This window comes from Erithacus rubecula (genome assembly GCF_903797595.1).
Source record: "Erithacus rubecula genome assembly, chromosome: 15".
Lineage (NCBI taxonomy): Eukaryota > Metazoa > Chordata > Aves > Passeriformes > Muscicapidae > Erithacus > Erithacus rubecula.
In genome coordinates this window covers 15550815-15562084 of record NC_136667.1, presented here as the reverse complement: position 1 = coordinate 15562084, position 11270 = coordinate 15550815, and the positions used below count along the sequence as shown (strand labels likewise).

The window sequence follows — 11270 nt, the reverse complement described above, 5'->3', positions numbered from 1 at the left end:
AGCCCATGTATGAGACGTGAGAGGAAAAAGAGCTGTTAAGAAGAAGAAATCCCAAGAAGGCTGCCAATATAATTGCTGAAGAGACACAAGAAGGCAAACATCTCTCAGAGTAATCACTATGAGTGCTTAAGCTCTATATCCCAGAAAGCAGCTGGACATCACCTGCTGGTGGGAAGTAGAGAATAAATCCTTTACTTTCCTTAGCTTCTCCATGCAGCTTTTGTTTTTGTTTATTAATCTGTCTTTATCATGACCCACAAGTTCTCTTCTATCTTACTTTCTTTTCTGTCTTAATTTCTCCCTGCCCTGTCCTGCTGAGGAAGAGAATTTGTCCTAGGTTACAGCGTAAAGATGTGCCCAAAAGTATGTAAACCAGGTGAGGCAGTGATTCTTATCTCTGTGGGAGATATCCTCTGCTAATGTGCCAGCTGTTAAAAACCAGATGGGGCAGTCATCTTTATCTTTTCCACAACCCATCCTTTCTCCAGGAAGATATTTTCTGTTAATGGCCATTGAGTCCCACTGCATGACTGATAAAATTACATCATCCCACTGGGAGATGCTCCACCGAGGGGGAGGAGCCAAACATTTCTTACCTAGATAAAAAACTGAGATTTGGAACACCAAGGCAGCCCTTACCCACTGGTTTCCAGAGGACAAGAGCTACCAAACCTTTCTACAGGATCACTACTTCTACAAGACCACTTCATCTGGACTGCAACAACCACCCTGATGCCAGGTGTCAGGTTGTACTCTGACTCTGTCAGTGGTTTTTCTTTTATACATACCCCTGCATGTATATTTTCTTCCTCCTTTTTTTTTTTTTTTTTTTTTTCTTTTCTTTTTTTTTTTTTTTTTCTTTTTTCTTTTTCCTATTAAACTGTATTTCTGACTTGGAGTCTCTCACTGGTTTTGCTTTCAAACCATTACAGAGTTCTAGAGCAGCTTGGTGGGTAACTGGTGTCCACCACAAATGCCAAAAAGGTTGTTGCCCAGGTCAGCACCACAACCAGACTGCACAGCCACTGGGAGCCAAAACAGACCAGGCACATGCCTGTTTAGGTGGGCAAACGACTCTAACAACTGCCAGCACCCACAGATTACCCTGGAGGAACACAGGGGTCCCCTGAGCACGAGCACGGTCAGCTGGGGTCACTGCCCATGTGGCATCTTTGGCTGAGCTGCAGGGACGTGCTGCCCTCCCTAAATCCTGCAGGCAGCATCCCCTGAGGATTAGGTGTGTGCCAGGCCTGACAGGGGTAGTGCAGGAAGGCAGAGCGTGGCACAGTGCCGCTGCAGCAGAGCTCCATGTCTCTATTGCCTTGGCAGGATCTGTCGTGGTGCCTCTTCCTTGTGCAGAATCAGGGCTCGCCCCTTACATGCCAAATCAGGTCCCTAATCAATAAATACTGGAAAATAACAGGATTGAATGGCTGGGAAAAAAAAGGGAACTTGGCAGGGGCAAGTGTGTCATGCTCAGAGGTTCACTCCAGCAATGCATGGTCCTTATAGAACAGGCATGGGGATCTGGACTGGTTTGGAGTGATCTCCCAGTGAGTGGTGCAGGCTGTGTCTGCCACTGGTACCAGCAGCATCCTGTGCTTCTGCCCTGGTGCTGCTGTGTACAGTGGTGCCCCAAATGCACACCCCTGGGCTGCCCTGGTCCCTTACTGCAAGCAACCTCGACCTTGTGCTGCCCACCCCCTCCTTGTCCTGCTAGGCTTCCCCTGTTGCCCGTCTTTTCTGACAGATCACTGAGGCCAGTATTAATATAATCCCTGGCTTAATTTAAATCCTCCTCTCATCTCATGCTTTCCCGGGGGGAGAAGAAAACTGATGCAGTTTTGTGGCACCCATTCAGCCCTGGAGCTGATGCAGGATCCAGGTGGCCAAAAGTCCTGGATGTCCATAGCAGGGGTCCCTGCTCTTTCCTCCCTGGAGGTGTATGTTGCAGCCCCACTGAGATGTGTCCCCAAGTTTCAAAGGTGTTGAAATCTCGGTGAGCATTAAGCCCTAGTAGGAAGAAGAGTTGATGATGCCAACCACAGGGGAACACACAAGTGGCTGCTGCTGCCCAAAACCCCTCTGCAGCCACCTGGGGTCCTGGAGGGTTTCCCCCTCCTCTGCTCTTATTGTCTGGGTGAGGCTGGTATGACCTTGCCAAAATTTTTCCCTTCAACTCTCTGTAATGTTTATATTAGCTGTTCTTCCCCAGAAATATCCCTAAAGACATTCTCATTTCTGGTCCTGGGGGCGACTGTGGGGGAGTCTTGCTCTTTTGGGTAGCTGTCACTGAAGTGACAAAGTGGGGACGGGGGGACTGCGAGGGGAGTGACAGGGAAGGGCGGTGAGGGGCTGGCAGTGACATGCGGGACTGTGAGGAGACGGGAGATCGGGGAGTGACAGCGACTGGCATTAAGGGGGCTGCGGGGGGCAGGGGACATGCGGGGACTGTGAGAGTGGCAGAGGGAACTGTGAGGGGAGTGCCGGGGGCGAGCAGTGCGGGGCTGCGGGCTACAGTGGGGACATGCAGGGACTGCGGAGGGGAGTGACGAGGAGTATTGTGAGGAGCTGCGGGGCGACATGCGGGACTGTTTGGGGGAGTGACAGGGCGGGCAGTGAGGGGCTTCGGGGCACTGAGGGGACAGGAGATCGAGGAGTGACAGGGCGAGAAGCGAGGGGACACAGGTACGGCTATGAGGGGCTGAGGAGGCGCAGCGGGGACATGGGGGATGGTGACAGGGCTGAGGAGGCACAGCGGGGACATGGGGGACTGTGAGGAGGCTGAGGAGGAACAGCGGGGGCACGCGGGATGGTGACAGGGCTGAGGAGGCACAGCGGGGACATGAGCGAAGGTGACGGGGCTGAGGAGGCACAGCGTGGACATTAGCGAAGGTGACGGTGCTGAGGAGGCACAGCAGGGACATGCGAGACTCTGACGACGCTGACCGTCGCCCCGTGAGGGCGGAGTGCCCGCCGCACCGTGAGGGTGGAGTGCCCGCCGCCCCGTGAGGGCGGAGTGCCCGCCGCACCGTGAGGGGCTGCGGGGCGGGTCCTGCCGCCGAGGGCGGGCTCCGGCGGCCGGCGGGAGGCGCGTGCGCGGCGCAGGCGCGGGGCTGAGCGGCACCTGCGCCCCGCGGGCCGGGCGGCGGCGGCGGCGGCCGGAGGGCGGTGAGGGCGAGGTAAGGGCGGGCCCGGCGCCGCCGCCCCTGGCCGGGGCACCCGCGGAGGGGGGGCTGGAGAGCCGCCCCTTCACCCCGGCCCGTGCCGAGGGGGCCCCTCGCGGGTGCCGCTCCTCGGCTGCGGGCACCTCCCTGGCCGCGCCCGTGGGGCGGGATGGGACCCGCCGGAGGGTCCCCGAGCCGGGGCCTGGGGAGCAGGGGGGAGTCGGGCCCGGCGGGGCCGCCCCGCTGTTGGTACCTGCACACAGGTGCTGGCGCCCTGCGAGAGCGGGTCGGCCCCGCTGCAATGGGGCTCAGCCTCCGGAATAGCTCGCAGCGGGGCCAGCGGTGTCAAGGCTGTGTCCCGGCTGCCGGCAGTGCTGACCTGCAGGCTCTGGAGCAGCCCGGCATTACTCATTAGTCATTTTTAAAAAGAATCACTTGAGCATTTCTAAACAGAAACTCTGCTTAGGGCTGATGGCCTGTGCCAGGAGGGGCTTTGGTGATAAGGGAGTGTCTTAAGCATCCCTCAGGAAGGTTTGGGAAGGGAACAAGGGTATTGAACAGCTCACCTGCTCATGGGGCAGCATTTCTCCTAAGCCATGGGCTATGGGCACCTGTGCTACGGTTCCTGTTTGTCTCTTCTGATATTTGCATTTTGGTCTTTGCTTTAGAGCTACTGGGTCACACTGCTCCACAAATAACCCATCAGGTTAGCTCAGCTGTGCTTGCTTTGAGGTGTTTCTGTGCAGGGAAGTGAAATTTGTGAGCCTTTTGTGCAGAAAGTGAAGAAACCCACAGCAGAAATTTCTACTTCTGGGTTTGTGGTAAGCACAAAGGTTTGAAAGGGCTGTAAAAAGAGCAGAATCAAAGTTGAACAGGGCCCCCCGAGGTTAAGGCAGAAAGCAGGGTTTGGCCTGGAAGGAGTAGAAGTGCTGATCTGAGCAGTGCCACACTCCTGCTTCAATGGGTTGGAAATGTCATCACTAAGCATCACTACTGCTCCACACCCTTCCCAGGAATGTTGGTAGCAGGTGTAAGCGAGCTCGTGGCTTTTCATACCAGGCTGTTGCCAGCTGGCTCACTTTCCTGGTTAATAGATTCAGGTGTGTGTTCAATCCTCAAAACAGATTCCAGGGTGTGTGAATAGGCAGGACAAGCAGATCACAGTTATCATCATCCCCTGGGTTGAGGGGAGACACAGGGCATTGCACAGGAGCCTGTGCTCTCGTGTCAGAGCTCCTTCAGTTTGTTCTCTTCTTACCTGGGGTTCAGCATGTGCATTTGTACTGGCTCTGCCCTGACTGGAAATGGGCTGTGTTCCATTTCACCCCGGGCAAGGGAAACTCCTCAGTGCTTTGTTCTTGCTGTTTTGCTCCAGCCATCAGCAGTGCACGTGCAGGTTCCTAGAGCTCTGCTGTTGTCCTTCCATCCTCCATCAGCATCACAAATTGAAACACAACGAGGGCAGCTCTGGTAACCTTGATGACTGATGTTTGTTTTTTAGTGACTGATACACTGGAGGAGAGTGTTCCTGGACAGTACTGGAGACAAAGCAGGTACAGTACAACAGCCAGACAAACCTCTTATTCCATGTCAGGCCTTTACCTTAGCCTGCAGAGTGTCCCTGGGAGGGGGAGGATGCGTTGGCACGTGGCCTTGAGGGTGCTGACTAAGGAACCTGTGGTGTCTGGGCTGTTGCAATGTGAACTTGCATCTGAGCCTAAGCACACTGGGCTGTGAGAGGCACTGCCAGCAAAGAGCAGCTGGTCCCTGTGCCTGGGAAACCCCTTCTGAGCCACAGAGATCATGTGCTGCTCCGCTGGCAAGGTGAGTCAGCATCCTCAGGGTGATTAAGAACTGGCTTGACAAATTACTTGTATTGATATTAGACCTGCACATCTATTGCATCCTTCCAGTAGAGCAAGTCAGAGAGGAGAAATTATTTAGCTGGTGATGGTACAGTGGAAAGGAAGGCCTGGTGATGGCCATCCCTGGTGATTTTGCTGTTTCTATGATGGCTTCACAGGAGGCAGAGAGAGATATTTTGAGTAGTGATGATGTGTTTGGAAAAACTGGATAAGCTTTCTGATACAGAGTTTTCACCAATACTGGTGTAATTGATACTAGACTCTCAACAGTTGTTTTTAGCTTGCACTTAAAGAGATCATGTGCTGCAGCCATTTTGGACCTGATGGAGAGCTTGCGTGCCTGAAAGTTTGTCCAGTTCCCAGCTCTAAACTCTCTAGTAAGGGAGTTTAGGATAATGAGATCTCTCTCAAAAGAGACATCACCTCCTATATACAAAACTTCAGGAATGGGGATGGAAATACCATATTCTGTTCTCTGTGTGTCTTTCTGCAGAACCCACAAGTCAAATGGCTGTTTTGTACTATTTCTGCAGATTGCCTTGGTGCCCTGCCCCTCCGTCCTGCTGCAATGAGTGGGAAGTCCTTGCTCCTAAAGGTCATTCTCCTTGGAGATGGTGGAGTTGGGAAGAGCTCCCTGATGAATCGGTACGTCACCAACAAGTTTGACTCGCAGGCGTTCCACACGATCGGGGTGGAGTTCTTGAACCGGGACCTGGAGGTGGACGGGCGTTTTGTGACCCTGCAGATCTGGGACACGGCGGGACAGGAGAGGTTCAAGAGCCTGCGGACGCCCTTTTACCGGGGAGCAGACTGCTGCCTGCTGACCTTCAGCGTGGATGACCGGCAGAGCTTCGAGAACCTCTGTAACTGGCAGAAGGAGTTTATCTATTATGCTGATGTGAAGGACCCTGAACACTTCCCGTTTGTAGTCCTGGGTAACAAGATAGACAAACTGGAGAGACAGGTGAGCACAGAGGAGGCCCGGGCCTGGTGCATGGAGAACGGTAACTATCCGTACCTGGAGACTAGTGCCAAGGATGACACCAATGTAACCGTGGCCTTTGAGGAGGCTGTGCGCCAGGTGCTGGCGGTGGAGGAGCAGCTGGAGCACTGCATGCTGGGCCACACCATTGACCTGAACTCCAGCTCCAAATCAGGCTCCTCCTGTTGTTGAGAGTGGCTTTGGGAGCGGCGCTCGAGCCAGCGGCTGGATCAGAACACACCTGGGCAGCCCTGGGGCACTCTGAGGAGGGTGGCCACAAGGACAAGAGGTGGTTTGCTCACTGGGGAGCTGCAGCCTCGCCGTCTGAATCCTGCCTGCAGTTTTCAGGCACAGAGCATGTATCTGCAGGAGGGAGCATGTGAGCATAGTCTTCTTCCATCTCTGCCTGTTTTAGCAGGTTTAAAGGGCTGAGTTAAAGTCCTTTAAATTCCCTAAAGACAATAGGGATTTGTTCTGTACCAAGAACTGCCTGCAGAGCAAAGCTGAGAGCATCCCAGACACTGAAATATTTTAGTCCTGAACTAAAAAAAATATTAGACCCACTCATGACCATACTGCCAAAGGAAATCCCACTCAGTGTACTGAATGAAACCTGTTGTAAAAACTCTGGCCCATGTTTCTGTGAGAAAGCCAAATATTGGAGTGGCTGGGGTGTGTGTCTGTTGCTTGGGATAAGTTCATTGTGTCCTGAGGCTGAATTGTGATGAGAATTGTTAGCAACATATGAAGGAGACATGGGCCTGTGTTTGAATGTGATGGCATTGTTTCTTCATAGCTGCCTATTTCTGGTCTGTTCTTCCTCACCTCTATCTTTGTCTTGTGTGCTATTTTTTGGAGAGACTGTCTGCTTGTTGTTTGAATACTTGTTTCCTTGTCTCTTGTGGAAGCTCAGCCTTGAAGCCCTGGGTGAAAAACACTGATGTGGATGCTCACTCGATCATGTCAAAGGGTTACTCAGGAGATCTGGAGTGTGATACTTCAGCTGGTTTGTGTCACAAGTAATCACTGTGTTCAGGTGATGTGCTCTAGCAGACCAGATGGCAGGTGGGTGGGCTGTCTCCTAGGTGTGCAGGTGGTTGGGGGACTCATGAGTGGTCAGCTGTTAAACCCACCCGTTATCTGGCACCAGTGACCACTGTGCCTCATAAGCTGGCAGAGCCATGCCTGCAGTTGCCATGGTGTGGCTGTTCCCATCTGAATGCTGCAGCATGGAACTGTTCACCTGTTGTGTCAGGCACTGTGCTGCTGAGCATAGCCCATGCCATTGGCCTGGCCCTCAATCCCTGGTGGAAAATCCAGGCTGTTTTATCTGTAATTCCTATGACACTGGTCAAGTGTCTGCTCAGTTAACCGACTGCTGTGTTCAGTCCAGTGGGGAGAAAGCTGCACCACTTTCTCTGTTCAAGGTGACTGAAACATGGGCACAGAGGGCCCAGGGAACCTTCTGGAAGGGATGCCAGGCTTTGCTCCCATTTCCTGCCCTCTGCTAGATGTTAGTCCCAGGCTGGCTGTGCAGCAGAGATGAGCTTGCTGACTGCTGTCTTTGCCATTCAAGCCTTGTGCCCTGCAGCCTCCCGTGCAAGCATTTGGCCAAAGCTGTGACTGCCCACAGGCACGTAGGAGCCTGCCCCGAGCACGTATCTGCTGGCTGCTGGGTGTGAGTCCCACTGTGATCAGCTGCTGGATGGTAAATTTTGTAGCTCAAATCAAGCAACCCTCCCTTAAGCTGTGCTTTAGAGCAGGGCAGTCTCTGCCCTGTGCAGGCAGCTTGTCCCCATCACGGCACAATCTCTGAGCATGCAGAACATGAGCATTCCCCTATTTCCTCTGGGATGATCCAGGGAGATCTTGCCCTTCTCTGCAGGGCAGCTGTGTGTGGGAGGGGCTGGAGTATTAATGCTTTAGGGGGATCTAGTTTCTAAACAGGCCTGAACAGTTGTATTCATGGGGAGTGAATGCTGTATTGCAGTCTCTGGAAAAACAGGTCCCTTAAGGAGAAGATTCTGCCTCTGTAGGTGAAAGAGATTTTTACAAGATGTTACTGTTTATTTAACCATGTCTGACCTCCTCAGGCCTCTAGATTTTTCTTCATTAGCACTGCTTGATGTTTCTTCAAGGTCCCAGGCTCTGTGACCTGTGGTTGCAGTCTCCATCCCTGAACAGCCTCATTCCTTGGAGCTGGTTTGCACAGGGGTTCAGGGTCAGAACTGACTCAAGCCCTGTGTGCTGGCTGGCCCTGCCAGGGGGCTGCTGAGAGAGCTCCCTGCAGCTGCAACTGCCACTTCCTCTGGGATCACTGTGAGGACTGGCACCTCCTATGGAAGAGGGCAGAGATTCAGCATGCCACAGTGCAGGAGGCACATGTGCAGCTGTTTGTAGCACCCTGTGTGTGTCAGTGCTGGTAGCTAAAGCTCAAGAGCCTCGTTGTGCACGTGTTACACAGCACCTTTTATTTCTAACAGACATTGGATCACTGACTTTTTTAATATTAAAACCTCCCTATTATATTAAGCTTCCATGGGTTTTTTTTAAAGGTAGAGTATAATATATTTTCAGTTGTTTAATTTATTTTTAATGAAACGCACAATTCCCAAAGGAACCAGGATTTTGAACTCTGTTGCAAGTTCAGTGCCAACAGCCTTCCCTTCCCCTGTGTCCACTCATGCTGCTGCGGTTGTTGCTATTGCTAAAGAACTGGAATTGTAAAACCAAGAATCTACCTTTATTTAAGCAAATAAAACATGGATGTATTCAAGTGAGTTTGGGAAGTGGCTTGGTTTATCAATGTTCACATCAGCTTTTTTCCTTCTGAGAACTGGTTAGTTCCAGCATCTGGCAGAGAAGTCACTAAGGGGTCAGAGGGATATTTCTTCGTGTACCTACCTGGACCAGGAGCTGAAGGATCAGAATTCCACAGCTGAATCCAGTGACCAGTTTTGTTTTCCCAAGAGAATTGGAAAACTGTTTCAGAACAGAAATATTCCACATGGCTTCCTTCTGTCACTAGATCTTAAACCCTCAGCCTGGGCTCTCAGCAGCAAGTCCGGTACTTTCCTGTGAATTCTTCCGGTGATCTTGGAACTGGTTCCTCAGGCTCCAGGGGGTTTTAACCAGGCATGATTTCCATAGGATGCTGAGAAAGAAATCAGCATATGGAGTCTGTTCTCTTTTGCTGTCCTGCCAGGACGGCTGCTTATTTTGGGAGACTCTGTGTTTGCAGAGCCTGTACCTGCTGTTTCTTTTGGCAGAACCTTTTAATTTATTTTCCTCCCAGGTCCACTTGCAGTATCCATGATTCCAGGAGGCAGTGTAGGTTCAAAGTCCTTGGAAATTGTGCATTTAAAATACGGAGTATCTGGCATTCTCCAGCATCTTACTTCAGCCATTTCAAAAGGCAGCTGAAAACACAGCACTGGTGGGAGATGGCTCTGGCCTGGGAGCCTTGGAGGTTTGCACGAGGCTGGCTCACATCAGGAAGGGTCTGCCTGGAAACACCAGAAACTGCAGCCTCCCCTGGTGTGAGGTGTTTGTAAGGAACTGCAGGCAGAGGCAAGAGCCATAGTGAGGCCATTCCCTCATTCCCATCTTCCTGTGGTAGAGGACTCAGTAGATTTTGTCATGAGCTGAGGAGAGGATAGACCGCTGGATGGCAAAGGAGTGTTTCCAAAGGAAAGCAATGAGCTGCTTCTGTGTGGAACAGATGCTGTAGCACATCCCACTGTGTTTGGAGAAGAGGAGGAGGAGCGAGGAGTGTGCTGATCCCATTCATCTTTCTCTTCTGTGGCCCTCTTGAGGGTTCTGCTCTGGGCCAGGTAGTTCCCCTGAAAGGCCATGCAACTGCTTGGTGGTGGGCTGAGGAAACTGAATTCTTCTCAAGAGCCACTCCCCGAGTAGCACCGGTGGCTGCAGATGCCCTGGGGCTGCTCTCTGGGTGAGCAGGGGTGTTCCCTGAGTGCAGCTCCTCCTCTGCTCTGGGGCTGCTTCTCAAGGCAATGAACTGTGAGGAGATTGATGGGATCTCTGGATACACCATATTCTTGTGTGAATTTGAGGCCAAGCAGAATGAATAAAGAGTTAAAAATGCTCCTTTGGGAGCCTCTGAAAACTACTCCAAACTCCAGTTCCCAACGCAGGCTTGAGGACACTGGGACACTGGCCTGTTCTCATCTGGACTAAGGAGCACGCTGCACTGCCCAGGTGGGAGGTGACAGCAGCTCTGTCAGTGGTTCTCTGAAGGTCATGGCTGAGTCAGAGTCCCTTGACAGGGAGATTGGGCTAATCTGTGAAGTGGTGGATTACCTGCTGAGGCAATTGCTTGAGCAAAAGCAATCAGAGATGGACAGAGATATCCCCTGGCCCCAGTGCCATGGCTGGTGCAACAGCTCTTTCCTCCTATTTCCTGAGGTCCTTTAGGGGCTGGTGCACCTGGCCACGTGCGGGTGCAGGACTCCTAGAACAGATTGCTCAGAGAAGCTGTGGCTGCCCCATCCCTGCAAGTGTTCAAGTCCAGGCTGAAGAGAGCTCAGAGAAACCTGCTCTAGTGGAAATTATCCCTGCCCGTGGCTGGGGGTCGGAGCTGGATAATTATTGAACCATCGAACCCAGGCCATTCTATGATTCTGTGACTTTCCACTAACTATTCCTTCCCCATCCTCAGACATCCCCCTGGTAGAGCTGGATTGTGCAGAGATGGAGAGAAAGCAGCTGGGTGCTCGATCAGATGCAGGTAAGGACTTCAGCCGGGGCAGGTGGGTGTCAGTACCATGCCAAGCAGAGCTGCTTGCCAGGCATGGCTTATCCAAAACACAGCCCTGTGAAGAAAACTGCCCTAGCTGAAACCAGCACATCATCCTACACAGCCTTTCCAGGGCGGAGTCTTTGTGTCCTGGTGGGCTCCCTGTGCTCCGGAGGCTGAAGGGAGGGGTCCCCAGGAAGCACCGTCAGCCGGGGCTGCGGGGGTACCGGGGCTGCGGGGGGAGCCGGGGGGCTGCGGGGGTACCGGGGCTGCGGGGGTACCGGGGCCGCGGGGGGAGCCGGGGGGCTGCGGGGGTATCGGGGCTGCGGGGGTGCTCGGGTCTCGCCGCCGCTGCGCCCGGCGGCCGCGGGGAGGAGCCGCAGGACCGGGGATGCGGAGCCGCGGGAGCAGCATCAGCCCGGCAGCTCTTCGCCCTTGGCGGCTGCCTGAAGAAGGGCTCGGACCCGTGCTCATCACCAACACCCCCTGGCTGCCGCCAT

The 11270-nt window shown here is 53.2% G+C and overlaps 1 protein-coding gene across 4 annotated transcripts; it reads left to right on the top strand.

Moving 5' to 3' along the window:
• Positions 1–3090: 3090 nt before the first annotated feature.
• RAB9B (RAB9B, member RAS oncogene family) lies at positions 3091–8790 on the top strand. 4 transcript variants are annotated; one of them, XM_079318652.1, is made up of 4 exons: positions 3107–3182; positions 4669–4720; positions 5526–5677; positions 5778–8790. In XM_079318652.1, the coding sequence occupies exons 3-4, from the start codon at positions 5540–5542 to the stop codon at positions 6204–6206; spliced, it is 567 nt and encodes a 188-aa protein (XP_079174778.1). In that variant the 5' UTR covers positions 3107–3182; positions 4669–4720; positions 5526–5539; the 3' UTR covers positions 6207–8790. The 4 variants fall into 4 exon arrangements, with proteins under 4 accessions (XP_079174775.1, XP_079174778.1, XP_079174776.1 ...); XM_079318649.1 differs by having other exon boundaries at positions 3091–3182; positions 5566–8790; XM_079318650.1 differs by having other exon boundaries at positions 3112–3182; positions 5526–8790.
• The last annotated feature ends 2480 nt before the right edge of the window (positions 8791–11270 follow it).